At 33.8% G+C, this 27605-nt stretch overlaps 4 protein-coding genes across 8 annotated transcripts; all 4 read left to right on the plus strand.

Annotated features, from left to right (window-relative positions):
- Nucleotides 1–201: 201 nt before the first annotated feature.
- On the plus strand, nucleotides 202–2534 carry LOC140841644 (1-aminocyclopropane-1-carboxylate synthase 3-like). The gene is made up of 4 exons (XM_073209201.1): nucleotides 202–464; nucleotides 559–690; nucleotides 808–968; nucleotides 1446–2534. Exons 1-4 carry the CDS (start codon nucleotides 321–323, stop codon nucleotides 2431–2433), a joined length of 1425 nt encoding a protein of 474 aa, XP_073065302.1. The 5' UTR covers nucleotides 202–320; the 3' UTR covers nucleotides 2434–2534.
- A 1174-nt stretch (nucleotides 2535–3708) lies between these two features.
- Nucleotides 3709–6273, plus strand: LOC140841646 (DEAD-box ATP-dependent RNA helicase 41). The gene is made up of 2 exons (XM_073209202.1): nucleotides 3709–3925; nucleotides 4563–6273. The coding sequence occupies exons 1-2, from the start codon at nucleotides 3868–3870 to the stop codon at nucleotides 6095–6097; spliced, it is 1593 nt and encodes a 530-aa protein (XP_073065303.1). The 5' UTR covers nucleotides 3709–3867; the 3' UTR covers nucleotides 6098–6273.
- Nucleotides 6274–14601: 8328 nt separating this feature from the next.
- On the plus strand, nucleotides 14602–19169 carry LOC140841647 (uncharacterized). Of its 5 annotated transcripts, none has more exons than XM_073209204.1 (9): nucleotides 14602–14992; nucleotides 15363–15572; nucleotides 15652–15905; nucleotides 15975–16245; nucleotides 16399–16482; nucleotides 16778–18279; nucleotides 18360–18522; nucleotides 18816–18896; nucleotides 18989–19169. In XM_073209204.1, the coding sequence occupies exons 1-8, from the start codon at nucleotides 14771–14773 to the stop codon at nucleotides 18891–18893; spliced, it is 2784 nt and encodes a 927-aa protein (XP_073065305.1). In that variant the 5' UTR covers nucleotides 14602–14770; the 3' UTR covers nucleotides 18894–18896; nucleotides 18989–19169. The 5 variants fall into 5 exon arrangements, with proteins under 5 accessions (XP_073065305.1, XP_073065306.1, XP_073065309.1 ...); XM_073209205.1 differs by having other exon boundaries at nucleotides 18816–18882; nucleotides 18990–19169; XM_073209208.1 differs by having other exon boundaries at nucleotides 18834–18896; nucleotides 18990–19169.
- A 1909-nt stretch (nucleotides 19170–21078) lies between these two features.
- Nucleotides 21079–24051, plus strand: LOC140841648 (uncharacterized). Its single transcript, XM_073209209.1, has 3 exons — nucleotides 21079–21217; nucleotides 22031–22168; nucleotides 22260–24051. The coding sequence occupies exons 2-3, from the start codon at nucleotides 22058–22060 to the stop codon at nucleotides 23697–23699; spliced, it is 1551 nt and encodes a 516-aa protein (XP_073065310.1). The 5' UTR covers nucleotides 21079–21217; nucleotides 22031–22057; the 3' UTR covers nucleotides 23700–24051.
- Nucleotides 24052–27605: the final 3554 nt, after the last annotated feature.

Consider the following 27605-nt stretch of genomic DNA (forward strand, 5'->3'; position numbering starts at 1 on the left):
CCACCTACTTTGATTTAGACTTCATACACTCAGATTACACGGATTTATTTAAAAGGAGCGTGACTTAACTGGCAAGCGCGTGGGATACGCAAATCGAACACATGACAAAAAGAGGGGGCAAGAAAATGACTTTAGTACTCGTACTGCTCTCTCTATATATACATGGGAATCCCGATGTCGTTCCATTCCAAGAATCTCGAGCATTTTCTCTCTCTAACACATTCTCGACTCTCTCTCTAAGATTTCACGCCCCAAGCTCGGATTTTGAGATTAAAATCTCTTCGAAGAGTGCCATTTTTTCGAGGGATCGGAATTAGAAAATGAATCTGTCGAGGAAAGCCACGTGCGAATCTCACGGCCAAGATTCCTCCTACTTTCTGGGATGGCAGGAGTACGAGAAGAATCCGTACGATGAGGTCCGAAACCCCAATGGAATTATTCAGATGGGTCTTGCAGAGAATCAGGTTTCATTTTTGGAGGGAATATTGGTTTTTCTTCTTTTTTGGTTTATTAATCTTACCGACTCTTTTTCTTTGTTTTTATGTTGTGTACGTACAGCTCTCTTTCGATTTACTCGAATCGTGGCTCGCGGAAAATCCAGATGCAGCAAGTTTCAGTAGAAATGGGGAGTCCATTTTTAGAGAGCTTGCTCTCTTTCAGGATTATCACGGTCTTCCTGCTTTCAAGAATGTGAGCGTGCATTTTAGCAAAAACCGTTGTTAAAAGTGTGTTGTTGTATTGGTTTTTTCTTGTAGTGGCATGATCAATAAATATGAAGTAAGTATATATTTGTATGTACATGCACAGGCTTTGGCACAATTTATGGCAGAAATCCGAGGAAACAAAGTAAGTTTTGATCCAAAAAACCTAGTACTCACCGCCGGGGCCACCTCCGCCAACGAAGCCCTCGTTTTTTGCCTCGCCGAGCCCGGCGATGCTTTTCTTCTCCCCACTCCATACTATCCAGGGTACGTACGTGTATATTTTGTTATTTATAACTTTTAATCATGAACTTCAAATTTCATTTATTAGATTACTTTGAAATCAATGTTGGACCAAGCTAACTAAATACTTGTTTTGACTTTTTGTTTGATAATTGATGGAGTACCACACTTACCAAAAAGTCTACATTTTCAAGCTTATGTAGTTATAATGACGACGCCCTATCTATATATTATATATCCTATATCTAAAGAATAATATATTATATTAATTAATATTATATGTTGCTTAAAAGTTTGATGTTAACTCCATTAAAATTTATTTAGTCAAGAAAGAAAAAATCATCAATGAAACACACACGTACTTAAACAAATATGATTTAAGGACAACATGTAGCTCTCGCTACAAATTAATAAATGTATCAAATTTTAAGAAAATTATATTATTATTATCTTGGTTGCATGTTCTTGTACTAATTATCCAATTACACTTAATATGTGCAGCTTTGACAGAGATCTTAAATGGCGAACTGGAGTCGAAATCGTTCCGATACAATGTACTAGCTCAAACGGATTCAGAATCACAAAACCAGCTCTTGAAGAAGCCTACCACACGGCACAAAAGCGTAATCTCAAGGTTAAGGGAGTACTAGTCACGAATCCTTCGAATCCGCTAGGAATAACACTGAGCGACGAAGAACTGAATCTTTTAATCAACTTCATCGAGTTGAAAGGTATTCATCTAATCAGCGACGAGATATATTCTGGCACCGTTTTTAACTCCCCAAGCTTTGTCAGTGTGATGAAGGTTCTTATGGACCGGAATTACGTGGATACAGAAGTTTGGAACCGGGTTCACATTGTCTACAGTCTGTCAAAGGATCTTGGTCTTCCGGGTTTCCGTGTTGGAGCAATATATTCAAACAACCCCACGGTTGTGGCGACGGCCACCAAAATGTCGAGTTTCGGACTGGTTTCTTCGCAAACACAGTATCTTCTGTCCGCGATGCTTTCGGACAAAAAGTTTGCCAGGAAATACGTTGTCGAGAATAAAAAAAGGCTCGAAAACCGGCACAAAATGCTCGTTCGGGGGCTGGAAGATGCCGGGATTTCGTGCCTGGAAAGCAATGCGGGACTATTTTCTTGGGTAGACATGAGACATCTTTTGGGTTGCAACACTTTTGAAGCAGAAATGGAGCTGTGGAAGAAGATAGTGTACGAAGTAGGGTTGAACATTTCGCCCGGGTCGTCGTGCCACTGCGTCGAACCCGGTTGGTTCCGGATTTGTTACGCCAATATGTCGGAAGAGACACTAAATCTCGCAATGCAAAGGTTGAAATCTTTTGTCGATGCCATTGATCACCAAAGCAAGAATAATGTTAGCAATGGTTTTTTGGATAATTTTTCAGTCAAGGACTCGAGGAGAATATTACTTAAAAAATGGGTACTTCATCTATCCTCTAGTGATCGTGATTGTGAACGAGATCGATAATATATTGGCAACAATTCCAATTTCACTTTCTTCTTCTTTTCTTTTCTTTTTTTCTTTTTTTTTTTCTTTTTTTTCCCAATGTATAATTGGGTTTTGGCTAATTTGTGATCAAATTATTTTGTTTCTTATTGGAGACATTTCATTGATATCCATATATACATGAAATACGATATAAAATTATGTTCAGAAGTTAACATATAAATTTGGATATTTCATGAATGATTTATCCAAGTCTTAATGAAATCTCTTGCCTTTCCGTAATGATAATGATGTGAAATCATACTTTTGGCTATATTTTTCAAATTATATACAATTTTTTTTTTTTTTTGTGTAGCATTGCAGAAATAACTATTTACGACGTGAAAAAATTGCACGTTGTCGCTTATATTAAATATAAAAAAATTTAACAGCATACATGGAAAGACACGCCGTAAACAATAACATTTGCGACGTGCTTTTCTTGAACATCACTGGGAAAATAACTTTTGTCGTTGCGAATGTTTTAATGAAATCTCTTGCCTTTTTCTAGTTATGATAATAAGGTGAAATTATTCTTTTGGCTATATCTATCATACCTCACTTGTATACAAAATATTTTTTTCAAACAAATAATAGATATCAAAATCCACACCTCCATGCATATTTTGGTTTCCCAGTCTAATATATATATATACATCGATACATGAAAAATAAATAGATCCAAGTTGCTCGAATAGAAATAATAATAGAAAAACCCTTGATGCCCAATTCAATATCTAACCAAATATTAAATGACATAAACTTGTGTGAGACGATCTCACGAGTCGTATTTTATGATACATACATCTTATTTGAGTCATCCAAGAAAAAATATTACTTTTTATGAAAATTTATTGCTTTTTATTGTGAATATCGGTAGAGTTGACCCTTCTTACAGTCAAGATTCTTGAGACTTCTCACAAGAGACCTACTCATATTAAATTACACCCGAGCTCGATGACTCGTGGAATGAGACGATTAATATGTATCACAGTTGTTTTAACTATAATCGACAGTTATTGTAGAACCCAAATCAAATGCGGAGGACCGATGGATCTTCGAGGAACGTAAATATAGCTAATATTTAAATGACACGTGTCCTTGCTACTGTAACAACTATAACCAATATAGTAGACACAAATGGGCCAAACACTCAACTTTCAATCACGGGCTTTCTGAGTTTCAATGATATTAGAATTTGGGCTTTGTCAATTGGGCTTTACTACTTGTTCTCTTTCGACCCGAAACTGATATGAACCGCCGTCCATAGTTTCTTGCTTGTTTTTAATCCGGAGAGGTAACACGCAGCAAATCTGATATAATTTTTGGTGTACGGTTTCTCGAAGTTTTAATCAGAAATTCTTTGTTTTTGAGTTCGCTTTGTTATTTGTATTGAAATATTGGAAGGGGTGAAAAATGGGTGATCCGTGTGAAAGTTCTCTAGCTGCCAATGCCGATGACGATCAAGCTTCAGGTGATTTTTTAGTGAACTACGGCTTAAATTTTGCTCGAAAGTTAATGTTATTGTTTTTCATCCCGGAAAATTAAGAATTCTCGGGGATTGCGGCAACTACGTTTCTCTAATTTGAAGGGTGCGGAAATATATTTGACAGTTGGGGCCCTGATTTCGTTGTGTTATGTTTTCGTGGGATTTTTTATTATTATTGTCTGAAATTCAACTTTACCCATCTTCTAGGTTTTAATACCTCACTTTTCGGTGCTTGTTGTAATGAGATTCAATTCTATGTGTAACATTTTTATGTAGTCATTCTCTGTTTATTGATTAGTTATGATCACAGAACATCTTGTTTCATGGATGAAAAGTAGCCTCTCCGATGACTGGGAGAGGCATGGGATTAACCCATAGTTTCAAAAAGAACCCCTCTACCTACCATGAGAAAAAGGGTTCCCTCTTGGTTTAAGCTTTTCTATGCTTTGGCAAGAGTCATAGTATTTGGTTTTCAATTGGTGGCCTATGTGCCTAATATCTAAATTTACGGTTATGCTGAGTGAGATGTATGATTTGTTGAACGGGTTGTTGAATGAGGCTACTGGTCTATTTAAGATGTTGATTCATAGTTTCATTATTATCCTTTTAATGTTTGATGCAGGGAATGAGGTGAAAGAGAGATGTTGGGAGCAAAGACAAGCTTTACCAGGGGAGCCTCTGTGTGTTATATGTGGACGATATGGTGAATACATATGTGATGAAACTGATGATGATATTTGCAGTCTTGAGTGTAAGAAGAGACTACTCTACCTGCTGGAAGAATCACGGTCTTTATCCGCACAACGACCTTTGGTGAAACTACCAGCAACCGATGAGTGCTACTATGTTCAGGATGGGAATAACAATAAGCCGAGACCTCAATGTCTCACCAATTACCAGATTGATCTGCTCAGGGAAAAACTTGAGATCTTTGTACGTGGAGATTCGATTCCGGAACCTATTTTGTCTTTTAGTTCTTGTGATCTTCCTCAGAAGCTTGTGCAAAACTTAGAAGCTGAAGGATATGAGATGCCAACGCCTGTACAAATGCAAGCCATCCCAACTGCATTAATCGGACAGAGCATCCTTGTCTCTGCTGAGACTGGATCAGGAAAAACTGGTTCTTTTCTGGTTCCTATAGTTTCTCATTGTGTAAAAGTTAAAAACAACCCACAAAAACCGCTGGCGTTGATTCTCACTCCAACTAGAGAACTCTGTATTCAAGTTGAGGAACAAGCTAAGTTGCTTGGCAAGGGTTTGCCCTTTAAGACAGCATTAGTTGTTGGTGGTGAGGCAATGGCAGGACAAGTCTATCGTATCAAGCAAGGGGTGTCGATGATTGTGGGAACCCCTGGAAGATTGATTGATCTGTTAACCAAGCATGATTTCGAGTTAGATAGCATATCAATTCTTGTTCTTGACGAGGTGGATTGGATGGTAGCACAGGGATTTTACGAGCAAGTAATGCAAATTTTTCGGGCTTTATCACAGCCCCAAGTGTTAATGTTCTCTGCTACCATTTCAAAACAAGTGGCGAAGGTGGCAAACTCGTTGGCAAGGGATATTGCTCATATCTCAGTCGGAAAGCCAAACGAGCCTAATGAGGCTGTGAAACAGATTTTGATTTGGGTTGAGTCCAAGAAAAAGAAGCTGAAGCTTTTTGACATTTTGACAAGCAATCAGCATTTTAAGCCCCCCGTTGTGGTGTTTGTGGATTCAAGACTGGGGGCAGATCTCCTTTCTGAAGCAATTACAACAGCAACTGGAATCAAAGCTCTATCAATCCACGGGGAAAAACCGATGGAGGAGAGGAGAGATATATTGAGGTCGTTTTTGGTTGGTGAGGTCGATGTGGTAGTGGCCACAGGGGTTTTGGGTCGAGGAGTTGATCTTCGTCCAGTGAGGCAGGTGATTATATTTGACATTCCAAATTCGATCGAGGAGTATGTTCACCAGATTGGAAGAGCGTCTCGAAGGGGGGAATCTGGTACAGCAATTGTCTTTGTGAATGATGAAAATAAGAAACTATTTCCTGAGTTGGTTGAAATTTTGAAATTATCTGGTGCTGCTATTCCTCGTGAGCTTAGTAATTCGCGGCATCTGTTGAGTTCCTTCTCTACAGACAAGATTCAGAAAAAAAGAAAGCATGGCTTCTGAAGTTACTTTACCTATTTACTTTTATGATCTTTGAGTTACCGAAATCCTTAGAAGTCAGATTATGAGTGTTATATAATGTTCTAATATTTTTCTGCACTTCTCTGTGTAGCAAACTATCTTTTTGTACTCGTAACTTCATTTGCTCAGGAGCAGTTCTATATTGGATGTTGTAAATATGAACACCTTTTATTATGTCGCCATACAGAAACATACTTAAAAAACAATCACTTTCATATTTGGGTGGAATGATCCAATTTTTTTGAGGTTTGTGTGCTTGATTTAGTGGGATGATACAAAAGAATGGGTCATTCTGAAGTTATTTTGGGATTCGAGAGAAGTGGAAAGATGCGTACACATTATTTCTGTTGAAGAAACTCAAACCAGCTGATTTTGTTGGTGGGGCAACTTAGTTTGCTCAAGGACTGGATCATGCACCCTCAAAACAAAAGAGAAAATTAAAGTGTGCTATTTATGTATTCGCCAGCCAAAATTCATTAATCTGTTTTTGCTAAATTCTTGGGTCCATCACTAGTTTTAACAGTAATCATTTTGGACGATGTAACGGGATTGTTGATGGCATTAAAGAAATCTGCCAGACATTTCAATCGCCTTGTTTGCTTCTGGTAATGAAGATGGATTTGCGCTGAGAATGTTATTTATGGGAATTAAACTGGAGTTATGAAGGATTTTGTTGTGCATGTTCTAGTTGAATACAAGATGGTTTTTTCGGTTTGTATATTTTTGTACATGGAGTGGGTAGTGTGCTCTTTTGTTCTAGATTTCTTGAATCTTGATATACGAGTCAATTAACATCTTATTAGTAGGAACTGGTTCAAAGCCTTGTGTTGTAAATGCCTAAAAATTAGGAAAACAAACACACTTTTATTCATGTGAAGTAAATACTTGTGATGATTTATAAAAAAAAATAGTATATTTCTTGTAAGACGGTCTCACATATCTTTATCATCGGTCAACCTTGCTGATATTCACAGTAAAAAGTAATGCTTTTTGCATAAAAAATAATGTTTATTCATGGATGACCCAAATAAGTGATCAGTCTCATAAAATGCGACCCGTGAGATCGTCTCACATAAGTTTTTGCCTTAAAAAGAATATTCCATTAGGATAAAGGGTGTTTTTTTTTCAAGTTTAAATTTCCATACTCCTTCGAATTAAATTTCTGAACATCTAGATTCATAATTTACATTTTATTATCAATTTATAAAATAAAAATACAAATCTTGTAATAAAAATAATTTTTTTATGAATTTGTATTGTTCATTAATTAAATTATGTGACGGAAATTGGATGTTTACGAATTCTAATTTATTTTGTTTAACGATTCATATACTGTTTTCGAACTCATTTATTTAATATATTTGAATTAAAGGAGATTTCATTTAAATCTTCAACGACACAAATAAATATGTGCTCAGTCTTTGTCAGATTAAAATTTTCTTTGCAATCGTTGATTCACACAAACAACGTTTCTGCACTCTTTAATCAACAATTATTTTTTGGATGAAACTCGGTTTAAAACAGTATATACTGAAATATGATATATTAATACAACATTTCTAGTGTTTTGTACCAATTTTCATTTGGAAAAAAATACGTGTCATCAATACCAAAATTTGTTTTACATGTTTGGATATTTAAAAATTATATATAAGTGTTAGGTCTGAAACATGAAATACTCAAATATCATATATCAATATCAGATTCTCAATGTTTTACGTCGGATTTCATCCAAAAAACACATGTAGCTCCAGCGAGTGCAGTAACATTTTTGTGTTAGACAACAACTGCAGAAAAAAATCAGATAACAAGAACTGAATACGTATTTAACTATTGGAATGTTCATTTATTGATCATTTGCTCTTGAATTAAAGTAAATTAAAGCTTCTTTTTCTACAAAGAAAATTGTTTTTTATAATAAATACCTCCAGTCATAGTATAAAATAAAATAAAAAAAGATTTGGCTCTTGAATATATCATATTATCAATACATGAAAAGTGACCGAAGACTTTTGCAAGAAAAATCCAAAAGAAAATATCACCATTGTTTTATTTTTGGTTTGTGAAAATCGATTCCCTTCCATTCGTGATCGGCGTTAGACATGGAAGTGTATTAATATTATCGAAGAAGGTTAGTAAATCAACTACAAAAGATCTTAAATCGAATGATATGATTATTCTATATCCACATGAGATTAATGTTATTTTTCCGTCATTTGTACCAGAGCCATATGCTAGTTGATATTAACTTGTTTTTTTTATGCATTTCGATAATGTTTTATGTTCGTTCAATGTTAATTCCAAAACTTCATATGCATGTAAAATTTATTCTCGAAAATAAATATATATGAAGTAAGGAAGAATGAGAATGAAGAAACAAATGTGTTCAAAATGAAATATTTGATACGATAATCTCACAATTATGCTTTGTTTTTTGCCAAGCGGTGGGTTTTGTTTTTTAATGTTATTGTTGGGATGCAACCAAAGTCCCACATTGGAAGATCTAGGGAAAGATCATGTGTTAATAAAGATGAAATGATATCTCCATTAGTATGAGGCCTTTTGGGTGGTTCCAAAAGCAAAACCATGAGGGTTAAAACCCAAAGTGGACAATATCATACCAGTGTGGAGATATCCGGATTCCATCGGTCCTAACAAGTGGTATCAGAGCCATGGTCTAGATCGAGCCGTGTGGTTGGAATCCTCGATACCTAAACGAAGGAGGTGAGGGCTCCTGATAAAAATCCTTGATTAAACTCTCGAGGTGGTTAATGCTCCCAGTATTCATGTAAGGCGTACGCTCCAACGCAGTGAAGTGGAGTAACCTCGATTGGAGGACGAATAAGGCTTGAGGGGAGGCTCGGACTATGAGAATAATAGTGGAACTTCGTTTGAGGGGAGGATTGTTGGGATGCAACCAAAGTCCCACATTGGAAGATCTAGGAAAAGATCACGTGTTAATAAAGATGGAATGATATCTCCATTGGTATGAGGCCTTTTGGGTGGTTTCAAAAGCAAAACCATGAGGGTTAAAACCCAAAGTGGACAATATCATACCAGTGTGAAGATATCCGGATTCCATTGGTCCTAACAGTTATGATGTTGAATCTAATTCCTCACAGCTTGTTTCATGTGATTATAAAATTGAAACATGTTTTCATTTTGCTTCGAAGGAGCACCATTTGAGATTCATGGTTATGGAGATCATCGTACGTTCTGTTTTTTTTTTTAAATGCACCACCAGACATATGATATTTGAAATTAATTTTTTTTTCAAATGAAATGCTTATAATCCTACATTTCATATTTATGAAAATGACGGGTCCAATAAATATGAAAATGATGGGTGATAATCATTGGAAATTTAAGGTCTGATTCCAGCAAGTGTCACTAGTCCAGACGCAGGTGTCAGAATTGTCCCGAGCCTGAAATCAAGAATAAAACCATTATAAGGTGGTCAGGAGGGTGTCCTGACGTAGCCCCTCCGACGCTTAAGTCAGAAACTGAGGATATAAGTGGCGAGCAGCTAAAGGTGCTGCTGAAAAACAATATAGTGAATGAATGAATAAAACACTCAAACCTGATATTTATAGGAGAATACATGGATCTTTGATGGATCTGTCCTCCATTGGAGCTAGGGATGTGACAGAGATAGCGGGTCCATCAATGGGATATCAATGGGTCACATGCGGTTAACTCGACCCTACCCCTGTGGGCAGTGCCCACACAGGATCTCAGCCATTGATTTTACATGGTGATTAAATTTAGGCCTTTGATCACCTCATGGGGTGTATGTGTGTTTAAATCTGGGCCTTTGATCATCTTATGGGGACAGTGCCTCACAAGGTAGGGTGAAATGAACCGTCACATGCTCACATGAAGAAAAGAAGAAAAAAAAGGACAATAGTCATAGATATGGTTCACCGTTTTTTTCCTTCTTAAAAAATTCTGAAGAAATTGAAATATATTGTATTGAAATTATTTTTGTGTGTGGCTATACTTGATTTATAATGGGAGTTTTATGTGTTTTACTACATATACATATATATATATATGTATATGTATATATGTGTGTGTGTATCTGTCAATAATATTGAGAATGAGATTTTGTTATGATGTATAAAAAATTTTCATCTTGAATATTAAATATTAAGGTTGATTTTTGTGTCCAATCTAATATTTTCTCTCATCTTAAAGATATAACAAGAATTAAACACATTCTAAGTATCCTCCGGAGAAAAGCTAAAGTTCAAAGAGCTCTGGAACGAATAACAAAGTATCACATGTTTAAACATTATAAAATGGATCCACACACACCTTGCCTCAACATATTAAAGTTTGGGATAACAAATGTTTATATCTTATGCATTTGGGTCATCATTTTGAACATGATGTAATAGTTGGACTATTAAAAGATTCTCTAACTGGATGTTGGAATAACATAATCGATGATATACTTTAACCATAGAGGATCAATGATCTACCTTGATGAGATGAAGTCGTCATTGATTAAGATATGTGAGAAAGATATCGAACTTGAGAAGAAAAAGACTTTATCTTTATAGATAAATTCTGGAGTTCGTCTTTTGAAATTTGCTCCATCAGATAAGCTCTCGAAGAGAATGACCAAAATGATATTCCGCATGTGTAAAAATAAAAAAAAAATTAGATTTTCTTTAGAAAGATTACTTGTTATTATGTATGTTTATTTCGATGTTTTTTATATGGGCATATTATGTGACATATGTAATATAGCGTGTGTTTTATCTATGTTTAAATAGAAACATGTATCGTAAACTTTGATGTTAGTTTATTTTAATACATGTTTATCTTGGAATTCATTGAGATATCCCAAATTAAGTGGGAGTTTTAAGTTGGAAGATTTTCAGTTATTCTCACCTAAAATCAATTGATATTTTTTTGTTGCTTAAAAATTAAATTTACGATGATGCAACATTAGGATTGTAGATGACGATTGGGAATTTATTAAAATTTCGAGTCTATGCTTTATGTTAAATCATTATAGATTCTAATTTTAAGTAAAAAACTAAAAGTGCACATTTAATGAGCATTAACATATGTTATCACCTCTAAAATATACATACCATGACATCAAAATCTATCATTGCTGATCTCAACAAATGTGACAAACTGAATGGTGACAACTATGATACTTGGCGCCATAAGATTGAGAATGTGCTTGATGAGCAAGATGCCTTAGAGGATATCAACCAAGTCATGCAGGATCCTCGTGTGGGTAACACTGCTCAGTATAGGCAATTGACTATCAAGTTTGACACTTACAAGAAATAAGCTGATCACAACATCAAACAAAATTTAAGAATTATGTCAAACATGATACATGAATTGACTTCAGCTGGTCATATCTTCTTTGACGAGCAACATGTTTAAGCTTTAATCCGATCTCTTCCTGAAAAGTGGGAGCATCTGAAAGTCAATTTGACTCACAATGATAGCATTAAAACTTTCTCTGATGTTGCTTGCCATGTTGAACTTGATGATGAACGGCTTGATGCTGCTAATCCTTAGTAGAATAATAAAAATAAGGCATAAAATTAAAAAGACAAACATAGAATTCGAAGGTGGGAAATGCCAAGCTGCTTTATACCCTTGCAAGTAAGATGCAATGTACACAAGTAAACATCTTCAACACTGTTCACATTCATTCTTCTCGAGAGAGTCTCCGTCGAATTCTTCTGCGTTTGAGGTGAGAAATCGTGAAAATGGAGTCTTCAGTTTCTAGATCTGAAAAATTATGCGGAATAAATAAAAATTGGTATTTGTTAAAATAAACCATGGTTGAGTTTTTCAAAATTCACAAATAATTATAAATAAAAATAAATTCATGCATTTTTTTAAAACAGAAAGTACTTGCCACATGTCATGCATCGGCTGGTTCAGGACAGTGTCCTTAGAGTCAACGTCGACCGAATCGGATTTTGGTGTCATTTTTTCAAAAATGTTCAACAAAAAAATATAATTTTTATGTTAATAAACATTAAAAGTTGGGAAAACAAAATTTGGAATTATTGATAAAGGTAATTTGTTTTCCATACTACGATATATAATAGTATGAGTATGTCTCTTAGAAGAAGATCCCACGAAACTTTATTTTTGAGACAGGTGTTTACCCATATTTATAATAAAAAAAGTAATAATCTTAGCACAAAAATAATATTTTTTCATGGATGACCCAAATAAGAGATCTCTCTCATAAAATACGACCTGTGAAACCGTCTCACACAAGTTTTTTCTTAATATTATTAGCTATTATTTAGATCAGGTTGTAATAAACTTAGTTTTCTCATGATAATAAATTTTTTTTTAATATATCATTACATTTTATATCTAATTTTAATTGTCGATGTGTTTATTATTATTATTTTTGAATTTTATAAATTATTCATTATTTTATGTTTAAAATAAGTTTTATATATCCATTATACGGCAAAAACTTGTGTGAGACGGTCTCACGGTCATATTTGTGATACAGATCTCTTATTTGGGTCACCCATGAAAAAATATTATTTTTTATGCTAAGAATATTACTTTTTATTGTGAATATGGGTAGAGTTGACCCGTCTCACATGAGACTCACTCCCATTCTATATCCTAGAATTGGAAATTATTGTATCGCAATTCCTAGATCGTCGAGGCCTTTTCACTAAAAAAAAAACAGTAATTCGTATCTCATTTACGTCTTTTTTTGGAATTTTTTTTTAACTTTACAGAATTTTTTTTTTTTTTAGAAAATAACCTCCTCGAATATATTTTGTATAATTTAAAACATGAGAGATTTGTGTGAATTGCATTATGCCATATACATAGTATATAGCATAAATTGTTGAGTATATTTACCCGATATATTATATATGTAACTGTGTATATTTATAGATAATAATAATAATAACCTAATATGATAATTGTCAACATATTTTTTCATCTCACAATAAGATAATAAATAAAAATAAAAAGGTATATTATTAATAAAATAAATAAAAATATATTATTCTTTCATTCCCTCTTTCTTTTTCTCCTCTACGGAAAATCACACTTCGCGTTCTCTAAATTCTATACCGACTCAAGCATATGCTAAGCCATCTCACATTTTTTCTCGTTGTTCCAAAGATTTTTTTTTTTTTTTTGGCTGCTTAATTTGGTTATATGAAATGGTTTGGTTGATGGTGGCAAGTGATTTTCAAATATTAAAGTTTTGAATTTTAATATGACCTCTAATATTTAGACAGAAATATGTTCGAACTCAGTTCAAATAGGTCAGTTCGAGATCAAACTCGATTATTTTTTAATTTATTGTCATTTCTAGTTCGTTTCTAAAAAGTAAAAAGGTTTTTAAAAAAAATATCAAAGGGTGGGATTTGTGGGTCTAGAATAGGGTTACGATCGAGCGAGTCGAGCTCTTGAGTCGTGAAAAATTTTATAGGACCGAGTGTTTGCCGCTTTACCAAAAGCTATAGCTAGTGGTAATGGTGCAACTCAAATATTTTAAACCGCACAGCAGCTCAAGCACCATGGTTCGATCGCTCTACCAAAGAAGGACAATTATTGCACCTAAAAATTTCTCTCTCAATAATTGCACTCCTTGATTGAACCCATGACATTGGCTCTGATATCAATTGTAGGATCGAGCGTTTGTCGCTTTACCAAAAGCTATGACTGGTGATAATAGTGCAACTCAAATCTTTTAAACCGCACAGCAGCTCAAACATCATGGTTCGATCGCTCTACCAAGTAAGGACAATTATTGTACCCAACAAATTTCAACTACTCGAGCTCGATCAAATTCGAGCTGGAATCGATAATGTATCGAGTTAGTCGAGCTCGAGAACAAGATCGAAAACTCGATTTCCATTTTTTTTTTTCAAATGATTTATATATATATACATACAGTTTTGATATCCTGCACACCTACCGTACACACCTTTGTGAGCATCGATGAGATATCACTCACCCATTGAATGTGATGAAATATATATATATATATATATATACATATATATATATATATATATATATATATATATGAAGCTAGCGAATTATTCGAGAAAACTCAAAAATTACTCAATAACGACTCGAGCTACTCGAACTCAACTCGACCACCTTGTCCAAAACATACAACATCTTCTAAATTTGATGAAGCTCGCGAGTTATTCGAGCAAACTGAGAAATTACTCAATGTTGACTCGACCTCTACTCGACCACCCAGTCCAAAACATATAATATCTTCTAAATTTGGGAAAGGTAATGCATTTGACCTAGTGATTATTGAAAAATATTAGATTGACGCATGTGTAAGTAATCCTCGGTCAACTGCCATAAATAAATAAGTTTTATAATCTAATTAAGGCAATAATTATTAACTTCTCAATTTAATATTACTTTGACAACCCACCCGATTCCATTTCCCATTATTAAACCCGGAAACGGCGTCGAATATCGAGAGAACATAATAAAAGGGAGAAATACATGAAATGGTGGAGAAAAAGTAGGTAGTGGAGTCCACGCCTTTCTGAACTGAAGAACCACACCGAACTCAAATTCCAGCCATTCGAAGCAGAAATTTGAGAAAAAAAGGAATTTTTTGAAGCATTGCAATTACAGGGCTTCGATCAATTGATGGCTAGCTCGAGTTCTCAAACGGAGAAGTTAGCACTGACTCCCAGGGCACCTGCCACCGTTGCACTTTCTCCGAATCCAGGTTCAGTTAGGGCTTTGAAAACCCCTTTGACCGATGAAGTTTTGTGGAAAAGGCTGAAAGAATCAGGCTTTGATGAAGAGTCCATTAAACGGAGGGATAAAGCTGCGTTGATAGCATACATCGCAAAACTTGAAGCTGAGGTAATAAATTAACGTTTGTTATAATTTTTTGGAGTAGTTCTTTTTTTAAAAAACTTTTTTTTGAGTAATTCTCTCGATTTTCTGGAGTGGGTTTTAATTTTAGCACTTAAAAGATTCATTGGGTGGTTTTTGTTGTTGTTCGTTCTTCCTTGCTAGAGAATATTAAGAAAATGAGCGTTTGTTTCTTAGCGATTATTTTATGCTTTGATTTTTGGTTTCAAGTATTACAGCGGGAAATATTTCATTAATTACTCACTGTATTGGATATTTTAATGTCTTTATCTTTTCCGCGAGTGTATTGGTGCAAATAAGTGTATTTACGCGTGTAGTATTTGTTAGCCATTGACGTTACCTGCACTGGCTTTTATAGTTATACGAGCACCAACATCACATGGGCCTTCTCATTCTGGAGAGAAAGGAGTGGCTTTCAAAGTTCGAGGAAGCTAAATCTGTGGCCGAATCTACTGAACTGAAGTATAAGCGGTTACAAGCTTCTCATGTCTCTGATTTGGCAGGTGCCAAGAAGCGGGAAGATAGTCTGAGGAAGGCACTTGGAATTGAGAAAGAATGTCTTAAGAATGTAATTTTGTTATGATATATACTTTGCATAAGTATTTGAGGTTCATCGCAATGTGTTCCTGACTCGATGTTTTCCTCAGATCGAGAAGACATTGCATGAGCTGCGGGCAGAATATGCAGAGGCGAAAGTTGCTGCAGAAAGTAAATATGCTGAGGCACAAAATATGGTGGAAGATGCTAATAATAAGTTGTTAGAGGCCGAGGAGAAACAGAGAGCAGCTGAATGTTTGGAAGCAGAGGCGAGTCGCTACCATCGAATTGCTGAAAGGAAGTTGCATGAAGTTGAAGAACGTGAAGATGATCTAAGGAGGCGTATGACGACATTGAAGTCAGAGTAAGTTTTTAGTTCATTTATTAACTTTCTGAAGTGGTTGATGATACCCATTTTGTCATTATTATGAAGGCTTGATGTTAAAGAGAAAGACATCCAGCATGAGAGGCTATCCTTATCCGAAAGGCAGAAAGCTCAGCAACTTACACAAGAAAGACTACTTGAAGCGCAGGGCTTGCTAAACCAGAGGGAGGAATATGTCTTCACTAGAACTCAAGAGTTGGAGAGATTTGAAAAAAAGATGGAGGATTTGAAGTCAAGCTTGGAGAAAGACCAAAGATCCCTGAATGAGGAAAAACTAGCCCTGGAATTGAGAACAAGTTCTTTGTCAGCAAGAGAGGAGGTTAACATATGATTTTCGATTTCTTTGGTTGCCAATAAGTCATTATGCTTATATATTTCATTATTAGTTCTCTTCGTTGCTTCCTGTATTGGCAAGTCTTGGATATAGGATTATTAACACGGTAATTTATTTTAAAATTTTGCTTGGTTCTAGGCTGTGATCAGAAGAGAGTGTGATCTTCTCAAGAAGGAGGAAGATTTACTTCTGTTACAAGCTAAACTTTCCAGTAAAGAATCTGTAAGTAAACTGCTCTAAATGAAATAAGTCAGGATACAAACGGTCGAACTTATATATATATATATATATATATATATATATATATCAGTGTATCACTGTTTGTATGTAATCATATCTGTGTGTGCAGCATGAGCAGGAATTTGCTTGTGTATATAGGTGCTTCAAAAGTTACATGCAAAACGGTCATTTTAGTTAATGTACCGATTTAGGGAATAAATTATTATTTTAGAAGGCGAATGCTATTCACCCTGGAACTTTCCGTCCCCTCCTCAATTTTCATATCGGTACCTTGCAGGATAATGTTCAAGAATTAATTTCTAATCATGAAGCCGCTCTTCAGAAGAAGAACTCTGCTTTTGAGACAGAGTTAGTAAATAGACGCAAATTAATGGAAGATGAAATGAATGCGAGGAGACGTGCATGGGAGTTAAGAGAGTTAGATATGAAGCAAAGAGAGGATTATATCTCAGAAAGAGAACTTGAACTGGATATTGAATCAAAACGTCTTCAAGAACGTGAAAAAGAAGTGGAGGAGAGGTCAAGTTTAGTTGAAGAGAAAGAGAAGAATCTTTTCACTGCAGAAGAAGAGTTGGAATCGAAGAAACGCTCTCTCCAAGTGGAGAAAGAAGAGATCAGTCAGAAAATGATTGACCTGCAAAGGTCTTTGGATTCTCTGGAGAAGAAGAAAAAATTTATTAATGATGCAGAAGAGAAAGTGAAGGCGATGAAAAGTGAAACAAATGAATTTATCGCACTTGAATTGAGACTCAAAGAAGAGATCGATACTGTAAGTGCTCAAAAGCAGGAAATTGATGCTGAGGCAGAACGCTTAAAAGAAGAGAAGGCGAAATTTGAAGCCGAGTGGGAGTCAATTGATGAGAAAAGAGAAGAGCTGGCAAGACAAGCTGAGCATATTACTGAAGAGAAGTTAATCATCTCTAAATTTCTGAAGGATGAGCGTGATAGTTTGATAGCAGAGAGGACTGCAATGAGAGATCAATATAAACAAGATCTTGAGTCACTTTCCCGTGATCGCGAAGCATTTATGAGTGAACTTGAGCATGAACGCTCTGAATGGTTCAGTAAGTTTCAGAAAGAACGCTCAGATTTCTTGCTCGATATGGAGTTGCAGAAAGAAGAGCTGGAGAATTGTGTTAGTAAAAGGCGTGAGGAAATTGAGAGCTATCTTAAAGAAAGAGAAATGGAGATTGAGGAAGATAAAAAGAAAGAACTCCAACATATTAATTCTCTCAAAGAAACTGTGCAAAAGGAACTAGAGCATGTTAACTCTGAAATGAAGAGACTGGATGCTGAAAGAAAGGAAATAAATCTGGATCGGGAGAAGAGGGACCAGGAATGGGCAGAGCTGAATAATTCTATAGACGAGCTTAAGGTGCAGAGAGAGAAGCTGGGGAAACAAAGGGAATTGCTACGTGCAGATAGAGAGGAGATTCTTGCTCAGATAGATAGTTTGAAAAAACTGGAAGATTTGAAAGACAGATTGGATAGTATTGCTGACAAGGAGATGCACCTATCCACATTGCAGGCAAATATTCAGAAATCTTCAAGCTTTTTGAATCCGCAAAATGAATTAGCTTTGGATCAAAACGATAACATTAGCAATGGGTTTGAACATGATATAACAAAGTCTCTGAAATCATCTTCACCTATCACTGCTTCTTTTTCGTGGCTGAAACGGTGTGCTGATAACTTACTGGAGCAAAGACCAAGTAACAAAAAGAGAAGGAAAGAGAAAGATGTGTCAACACAACTTGAATTAGAAGCTGCCACCCTATGGTACTCTCAGACCTATCAATTCATGTTGTTGATGCTGCGTATTGATTCTCTATGCAAGTTCATTTTTTCTTTCTGTGCAGTTTGAGTGAGAAATTAAGTGTGCCCCAGATTGATAACGTTGTGGTGCCATTTGATCAGACTCCCGTTGGTGAAGTCAAAACCAGTGTATGTATAGATAAAATCATCACTATTCAAGAAGTAACAACAACAGTTGCTGTTGAAAGAACCATAGGAGACTCTAAGGTAGTTTCCTGTTATTAGAGAATCGCCTTTTGTTGCGCACCAACAAATTTCGTCATATATAATATGCATTTGTGGATTACATGCAAGTTCATAGATATCTAGGTTTTTCTCTTCTTTTTTTAGGTCATCTTTGATGTTATGTTGATGTGCTATCTTATTTGCTCGCTCATATTTCAAAAACAGAGATTTGCATTGCAACTACATTACGCTTTCACTGTTATGTTTTTGAATAGTTTTCCACTTCCTTTTCTTTGGTCAACATTTATGAGACAAAATGGCTGATTTTTCTGTAGGAAACTGCATCCCAACAGGACGATGAAAAAGCGGAGAACAATGGTTGCTTGGAAATATCAACTAATGGCAAGATTTGAAAGGTTGTCAGATATTAGTCTTAAATGTAAATGTGTATGTTAAATTCGTTTGATCATAATATTGGCGACAAAAATGATTATTCACATTTGGTGCAGGTTTTTGAAGCTGTTGGTTTGCAGACTTGCTGTGTTCTTTAGTTGTGGATCATTATCTTTTCTTATATACATACATAGGTCAAGAATGTAAATCATGTAGGCTTGTATGAGTACACATGGTGTGTAAATTTGCTGATTTCGTTGTTGTGTAGCATTTATGATGATGAGTTCTGGTTCTGGTTTTGGCTCTGGTTCGGATGTATGGTTACTTTTTCAGTAGAATATGCTGCTTAGGGGGTCTTATTTTCTGTATCATTTGCTACTTTGGTTGTGGATTTTGAGGACATACTAGAGGATGAATCTATGATTGGTTGGAAGCTGCACTGAGTTTGTGCTGTGCAAATGAAGTTACCTTTCTGCATTCTTTTATGAAATTGAATACTGTGCCCTTGGTTGCCTGGGGAGTAATCAATGGAGTACAACATGGCCACTCGCTCTCTTAAATTAAAACAAAATTTATATGCCTCAGATTTCAATAATTAACGTTATTTATAAATTCAATTTTAAAGTCAAGCATGTTAATTTTTTTCATATAAGTTAACATTAAAAAATTAATAAATATTTTGAAATAGATAGAAAACCAATAAGGCAGAATTTGATTGGAGGAATTTTAAGTGTTTGACTATATTCAGAACTGTGTAATTACATGAGTATATATACAAATGTATGTGAGATAATCTATAATTAACAATAAAAGAATCAATTTTTGTTAATTTGTTAGGCTCTAAAACATTCTACATGCTTCTAGAGAACAACAACGCATGTGATCTCAAGTAAGGATGTAATGATGTGCTCCTTTATTCAGACATATTACTTGACTGAAATTAAGAAATACTTGACAAATTTGCTGATATATTTGTATTTAAATTTGTAGAAGTATCTCATTTTTATTTTATTTTGTTGTTAATTTTGTTAAAATCAATATTTTTATTATTCATATTATTTGTTGTTGTTAGTATTAACAATATTGTTACTCTTAGGCTATGTTTGTTATGTGTGATGAGATAAATAAATGATTAACAATTAGAGTGATTAAAAAATGAGAGATATGGATTAATAGTATGGTGAGATAAATAACATGGTGTTTGGTTTAATTTTAAAATGATGGATTAATTTGATAAATTTTAATGTAATGACCAAAATGCTTCAAATGCTAATTAAATATATATTTTTAAAATAGTTGGATAGATAATTAAATATTTATAATTATAATTTACATTTATTAAAATTAATTTAAATATATTTATTAGAAATAAACTTGTAAATATGCATTTACTTTAATAATTAAAATAGCTATAATATTTTGAATGTTACTGTTAAATAAAGTTTAGTAATAATTACAATATTTTTGTTTTTTTTAAAATAATTATAAATATTATTAAAATAATTTGATAGATAATTAAATATTTATTATTATATTTTATATTTATTAAAATTAATTTAAATATATTTGTAAATATGAATTTAATTAATAATTAAAATAGTAAAAATATTTTGAATATTAATTTTATTGTTATATTTATTAGAAATATATTTGTAGATTGCGTATTTTTAATAAACGACAAAATAATATTTGACATCGTGTAAAATAAGTTCCGAATTTCAAATAATCAAAGAGAATAAAAATGTCATTTGATGAGTGTTGATAGCCTATCTCAGTTGTTTTATTAGATTAATAATCAAATAATTATCTATTAAATATGGTCTTAAACCAGGTCAAAGTGATTATTAAAGTATTTTAAAATTTTAACCAAACATTAGATAAATATTTGATTATTTATCTAACCTTGTTTAATCCACCCAACCAGACACAATCTTAGGATATTCGTGGTTAATAATCATGATATATTGATTTATTTATTATATGTGTATGTATTTTTAAAAAAATTAAAGCTTTTTTTTAAAAATAATAGTGATTCTAGTAATTAAAAATTTTAAATTAGAAAATAAAAAACTAACAAAAAAGCCGGGGTTTGAGACTCCGGTTCTTTTTCTCACTTAATTTTCCAGGACCCCGGTTTATTACGTTATATTGTTTTGTTGATATTCTGGTTAATTTTTATTTATATTATATTATTTAATTAAAAACCGCATGACAAACGTTACCAACGGGTAGAAACAGAAAAAAGCCCTAATTTTACTCATAGGATTTCTTCCAAAAATTCAAGTTGGGAGATCCATTTAAGCTTCGAATCAGTGTTTACTACGCTACCAGCTACAGTTTGGGGGTAAGCTTCTTCGTTTTCTGAGGATCTAACTGAAAAAATTCACGGCTATGGATCCTTAGATCTTTAATCTAAACTATGTAAATTTAAACTATGACAATTTATGTTGATTTATCAAGAATCAAACGGAAAATGTAAGGAATGAAATAACAGTTTTGTATGCCTAATTCTATTTTGAATTTTAAGCATTGTACCGGATCGCGTATCGAATCTTCATCTGATATTGTTCATTTTTTATTAACGGAAATATGAGATATGCCGATATTATTTGAGGATTTTTACTTTGAATTCTGAATCTCCAAGCCAGGTTATGCCGATAATTGAAGGACGATGTTCTTTTTATCTCACCCAAGAATTAGGTGGTTTGATGGTTCACGGTTTGAAGATGCCATGTTAAGAATGATTCACAATTTTATGCTCTGTCCCTAGAATTAAGAAGGAAACTTCAAAGTTTGCGTTATCCTTGTTATTTCTAATTATGATATGGAATTAAAGAATCATGGTAATTTAGAATTACCTTCTCTATATCATTACACATTTCTGGATTGCTGAAATATATATTGTTTGATTGTATAGTTGCAGCCCCTGTTTTCAATTTCTTTACCATTCCTTGTGCTATACAATCTAGGGTAATTTGGTAAGCCTCTGTTTAAGGAAAAGATGAAATAGGGTAACATGCTATGTTCTTTATGTGATGTTACTTGTTAAGTTGAAATCTGTTGTATGAATTCATTGTTGTATTGATGCGTAAAATAATTCTTGAATTTCCCATGTTTAAGGATTGGATTTACCTCTTTATTATTATTTTTCTTCCAGTTCGATCGATTAGCCGTAAACATTGAGATGAACGAGCAAGCTGCAATGATGAATCAACAGCAGCAGCAATTGATGAACATGAATCAGAACTTGATCAGTATGAATCAAATGAATCCGCACCACCAGCCTCAGCCACAGGTAATTGTGTTTAATATTGAGTAAACCCTTCGCAAATCCTCCATTTATTTCTAATTTGGGTAATCTGATTGGTTACGCGTCTTGTCGGCAGATGGCTCTGATGAACCGGAGTTATGGCTTGTGGGCTCCTCCGTCACAGTTCCATAACCCTAATCCTGGTGCGATGCAACCGCCTCATTCTACCTTTCACAAAGCATTGGGGCCAAGGAGTAGTTGGAAGGGCAAAAAGGTAGACAAGAGGAGACAGGAGCAGCAGAAGTCCTTAAAGGCTGGCTCTAATGCTGGTGGAATTGGAGGCATCAACACCATTGGCAGTGGTGTTGTTGGGAGTTCGAATTTTAATAACTACAAGCCTCCTACTTTGAATGAGTTGCAGTATCAGAATCAATTAAAGACCCGGAAATTCTTCCCAAAGAAGAAGTATAATAAGAATTATACCACACATATGAATGTGGGTGGTACTAACAACAATAATAGCAGATCTGCTCCATTTGCTCCTAGGAATACTACTTCCTTTTTAATTAGAGCAAAGAAGAGTGGCGGTATCGCTTCCTTAGTTTCTCCATGTCCAGTGACACCTGCAGTTTTGCCTACTCCTACATTCTCTCCATCCAGGGAGGTTTTGGTGGATATGGCTAAGGAAGAATGGGGTGTCGATGGATATGGGTCGATGAAGGGGTTGATTAGGTTAAGATCGCCTGGGCATGAAATTGAGGCTCATGAGGATGAGGAGGAAGATGAAGGATGTTCCAGCGAGAGTGATGTGGAGGAGCACGTCGAGGTGGAGAGGAGATTGGATCATGACTTGAGCCGTTTCGAGATGTTATATAATCCAAACAGTGTTGGTGGGATGGAGTATCATAACGTGCTGGAGAATCGAGTGGATGATCAGGATACCCATATTGCTCAATTGGAGGAGGAGAATCTGATTTTGAAGGAAAGATTGTTCTTGATGGAGAGGGAGTTGGGTGATTTGAGAAGGCGGATGCGGCGTCTAGAATGGAGGGGAAACAGAGGTGATGAGATTAATGAGGAGGTAGTAGAGAACGAATCTGAAAATGAAAATGAGAACGAGAGCCATGGTGAAGAAGCTCATTCGATGGAGGACAATGATGAAGATTTCATTGAAGAGAATGTTCAGGGAGATGGATCTTTCACAGGGAAAGGAGACAATCACCATAGCGCTAAAGGTTTTGAAGTAGCTGCGAGTGCAGAGAAGAATCCCGTATTAAATCTTGAAGATAAAGAACTCCTTGGAGGTGATAAGAATGATAAACTTGCAGATACTGAAGGGAAAGAAACAACTAAGAATGATGAGTTTAGGGAAGCAAATAAGACGGACAAAACTTTTGAAGTTGCTCAAGGTACAGAAGCGGAAAATAAAGATGAAAACGTGATTGTACATGAAGAAGTAAAGGCACATGAGAACGTTAATGCTGGATCTTCTGACCGTTTGGCACCAGATGTTTGTATGGAAAATGATGGAGCTGCAAATGATAGTGAGGTTGCAGAGAAGGTTGCTGCAAATTGATGTATGACAGAGGTTAATGAAATCTCAGAGAAGAGCATTGTTCGTTTTTAATAATTGTCTTCTCTCTAAGTTCTTACTTTCCGTAATACATTCACATTCAACTCTGTTCAGTTGAATATGAATGTGTAGATAATATCATCAGATAATCCTTGTCAGTGGGCATGTCTTGGATAACGACAAGTCAGAGCGGAGATTCGGCATGGTGGTTATGTTCTTGGTTTTCCTTTCTCGGTGTTAAAACTGATTATGTTTCTCTCAGTGTTTGTTTCCTTGTTTCTCTACGTGTGTTTTCAAACTTCCCTCACGTGACTGTGATGTTCTCCTTCATAATAAATCTTGTGAGTTTCAAGTATTTGATTGTCTGTTCTGTGCCCTCCCGCTACATTGATTGTGAACATGCCATTAGCACAAAACATTAAACTATGCATTTCCAAAGTTTTTGAAGCATTAATATAAAAAATGTCGACATTTTACAACTTCAGTATATAATTTATTATTATTTTCAAATTGATAGTCGTCTCTTCAACCTCGAAATACATGAAGTTGGAATGCAGACTCAAACCATTGCAGTGTTAAATTTATAGTTTATATTATATTTTTAGCATTGCTTCCTCACAAAATTCAAGTCAAACCACGTGTTCTTTGTTGCTCACTCAATCAACAACCATGGCTGATAACTCTTTACATTTTTCAAATAAGGCAAAAACTTGTGTAAGACAGTTTCATGTGTCGTATTTTGTGAGACAGATCTCTTATTTAGGTCAATCATGAAAAAGTATTACTTTTTTTTATGCTAAAAATATTATTTTTATTGTGAATATTGGTAGGGTTGACCCGTCTCACAGATAAAGATTCGTGATACCATCTTACAAGAGACATTCTCTTCAAATAATAATATTAAAACTATAAAAATCAGAAACTAAAATTTTAATTTAGCCTCGGATCCTCAAAATTCTTACATAATTCGTATCGCAGAGTCACAATTCTTAAAAATAAACTAAAAAGATGGAAAAATATGATACGAACAAATCCTAACAAAGCCAGTAAGTCTTTACAACTTTAAGTACAAAAAACCATGTTCCTCTTCAAATGGATAGTCTCTTCAACCCCGAAATACACTAACTTTATGTTTAGATTGATATATTTCAAATTCACTCAATAACATAAGTATTTGAAATTCATTCTACTTTATGAAATTGATGTGCAAATAATTAATATATACATTTAAGATTTTATCTATTGTTTTATTCTTAATCCATAGATTTCAAATTTATTCATCAAAATGCAACCTGAAATTTACAATGTTATTATGAATTCAAAATTTAAAAGAAAGAAGAAGAGTCGATAGATTCTTTAAGAAAAAAGTTGCAATTTTAATAAATTATATGCGCATTAACATTCAACACCTCTTAATCTAGTTCTTTCACCAATTAAAACACGTGATTACCATCGTCTTTTTGTCCCTTTATTTACCTATTATAAACTATTATAACTAATGTAAAATTTTAGAATTTTATTTTCTAAATTTCGAATATGAATTTGATTAGAGCCACATTTACAACATAATCATGCGTACAAGTATTTCCATAGAATTGATTCCAATCGAAATCTTTGATTGGATATCACAATTTCCTCACACGTGAATTATTATTTTTACATATATATATTCTTTTTTAGTACTAGGCTTCCACCATAGAGTTGGTCTCATGTGATACCGTCTCACGGATCTTAATATGTGAGACGGGTCAACCTTACCCATATTCACAATAAAAAGTAATACTCTTAGCATAAAAAATAATACTTTTTCATTGATAACTCGAATAAGAGATCTGTCTCACAAATACGACCCGTGAGACCGTCCCACACAAATTTTTGCCTCCACCATATTGTACTTAAATAAATTTTAATTTTTGATTTGTTGGTCCATAAAAATGTGGCACAATAAGTCGGTTTGATCATCGTCTCGACGGGTTTGTCACATAAAATATATTTTGAAAATTTTAAATTAATTTTCAAGTCAAGAATAAGAATTTTGCTCAAATTAAAAAATATTCAATAAAATCTTAGCTAAATAAAAAATATATAATTTATTTATTTAAAATTACATAGATAATAATCTTTTCAAGGAAGGTATAAACTATTTAATCTATCTAATATATTAAAAACTATGTACAAATCAAAATTTTAACCACATTGTTTTTTGACTTCTAAATATAATATACAAACATGCTTAATTTAAAATAAATACTAAATGTATATTTTTGTGTGCTAAAGGGAAAAATAGACTTTTTAGTTAAATTTCATCCAAGATCTGCCCTAATTCGGTCAATATGTAAAATTAGAACAAAATTGTGTACCAATTTGTTATTTAATCAATAATTCGTGTAACAAATTATTTTTACTCATATAAATTTAATATTTGCTTAATAACTTGTTTTTTTTTTTTAGTTTTTTTTGTTAGAGTGCTGATTGTAGTGCTTAGACATATATTAATATCTGATATCAAATCAGCAATATCATGTCAACGAAATTGACGAAAAATAAAAAATAATCAAATTATTTGACAATAACCAAACTTATATTAAATAAATGGGGAAAATAAAAATTTAGATCAACTTAGAGGAACCATACATGAATACATGGTGGTTTAGATTTTCACTAAGAAAGTATAAATAAAAGTGAAACCAAAAGGTGGAGTTGGGTTGAAAGGTGTGGTGGGTTTCATGGGAATATGGATAGGTATTTCTACTTCTCTCTCTCTCTCTTTTTTTTTTTTTTTTTTGTAATCCCACAAAAAGTCTTCCAAAGCTATGATGAAATGATTTATTAGATTCTTTTATTTTATAAAATCGTAGGTCTTTTGTGAGACGGTGCCACAAATATTTATATGTGATACGGGTCAATTCTACTGATATTCACAATAAAAAGTAATATTCTTAGCATAAAAAGTAATAATTTTTCATGGATGACCCAAATAAGATATATGTCTCACAATATACGACCTGTGAGACCGTCTCACACAAGTTTTTGCCTTTATAAAAATAAAGATTTGTATCTTATATTTAATTCAATTAGGTAAAGTCTCACAAATCTTTATATGTGAGACGGATCAACCATGCTGATATCCACAATAAAAAATAATACTCTTAACATAAAAAGTAATAATTTTTCATGGATGACCCAAATAAGAGATTTGTCTCACAAGATACGATCCGTGAAATCGTCTCACACAAGTTTTTGTCTTTATAAAAATAAAGATTTGTATCTTATATTTAATTCAATTAGGTAAAATTTAATACAATTGAATATAGAAGTTATTATTCTAGTTAGGTATAACATAATAAGTAAAAAAGTTATTCTTTATGATTTCTAATATAATAAATAATGATCATTTTAAAACTAAAGAGTGAGGGTAAGAATAGAGGATAGAAAGTGAGAGAGTGGTAGTGCCAAAAGACTTTGCTTTAATGAAAGTCATTGCTACATGATAAAGCCCTTTTACCCATTGAGGTTAAAAGATATCTTGTACTTTGCTATTGGCACCATCAAAGTTCTATTTCCATGTAAATGACATACAACAATCCTTCTCGTCATTCACTATGCAAAGAATGACAAACAATTATGTTGCACTTGCATGTTATATGTGCTTTTAAATTTGAGTTTTGATCAATTTAAAACTTTATTGTTTGTTGCGACCGAACTATATTCAACGAATCTTGAAAAATCTAGCATTCTCAAAACTTGCTATCAAACGATTCGATTTACGAACAAAATCATACCATCCTTGAAATTATTCGAGAAAACAAAATGTGTTAATAGAGCCAGTTAGGCGTCTTGAGGAAATTAATACTAGTACTGATAATTGTGTTATAGCACTACTTTATATCAGAAACATTTCACTATTTT

This window comes from Primulina eburnea, chromosome 9 (genome assembly GCF_022965805.1).
Source record: "Primulina eburnea isolate SZY01 chromosome 9, ASM2296580v1, whole genome shotgun sequence".
Taxonomy (NCBI): domain Eukaryota; kingdom Viridiplantae; phylum Streptophyta; class Magnoliopsida; order Lamiales; family Gesneriaceae; genus Primulina; species Primulina eburnea.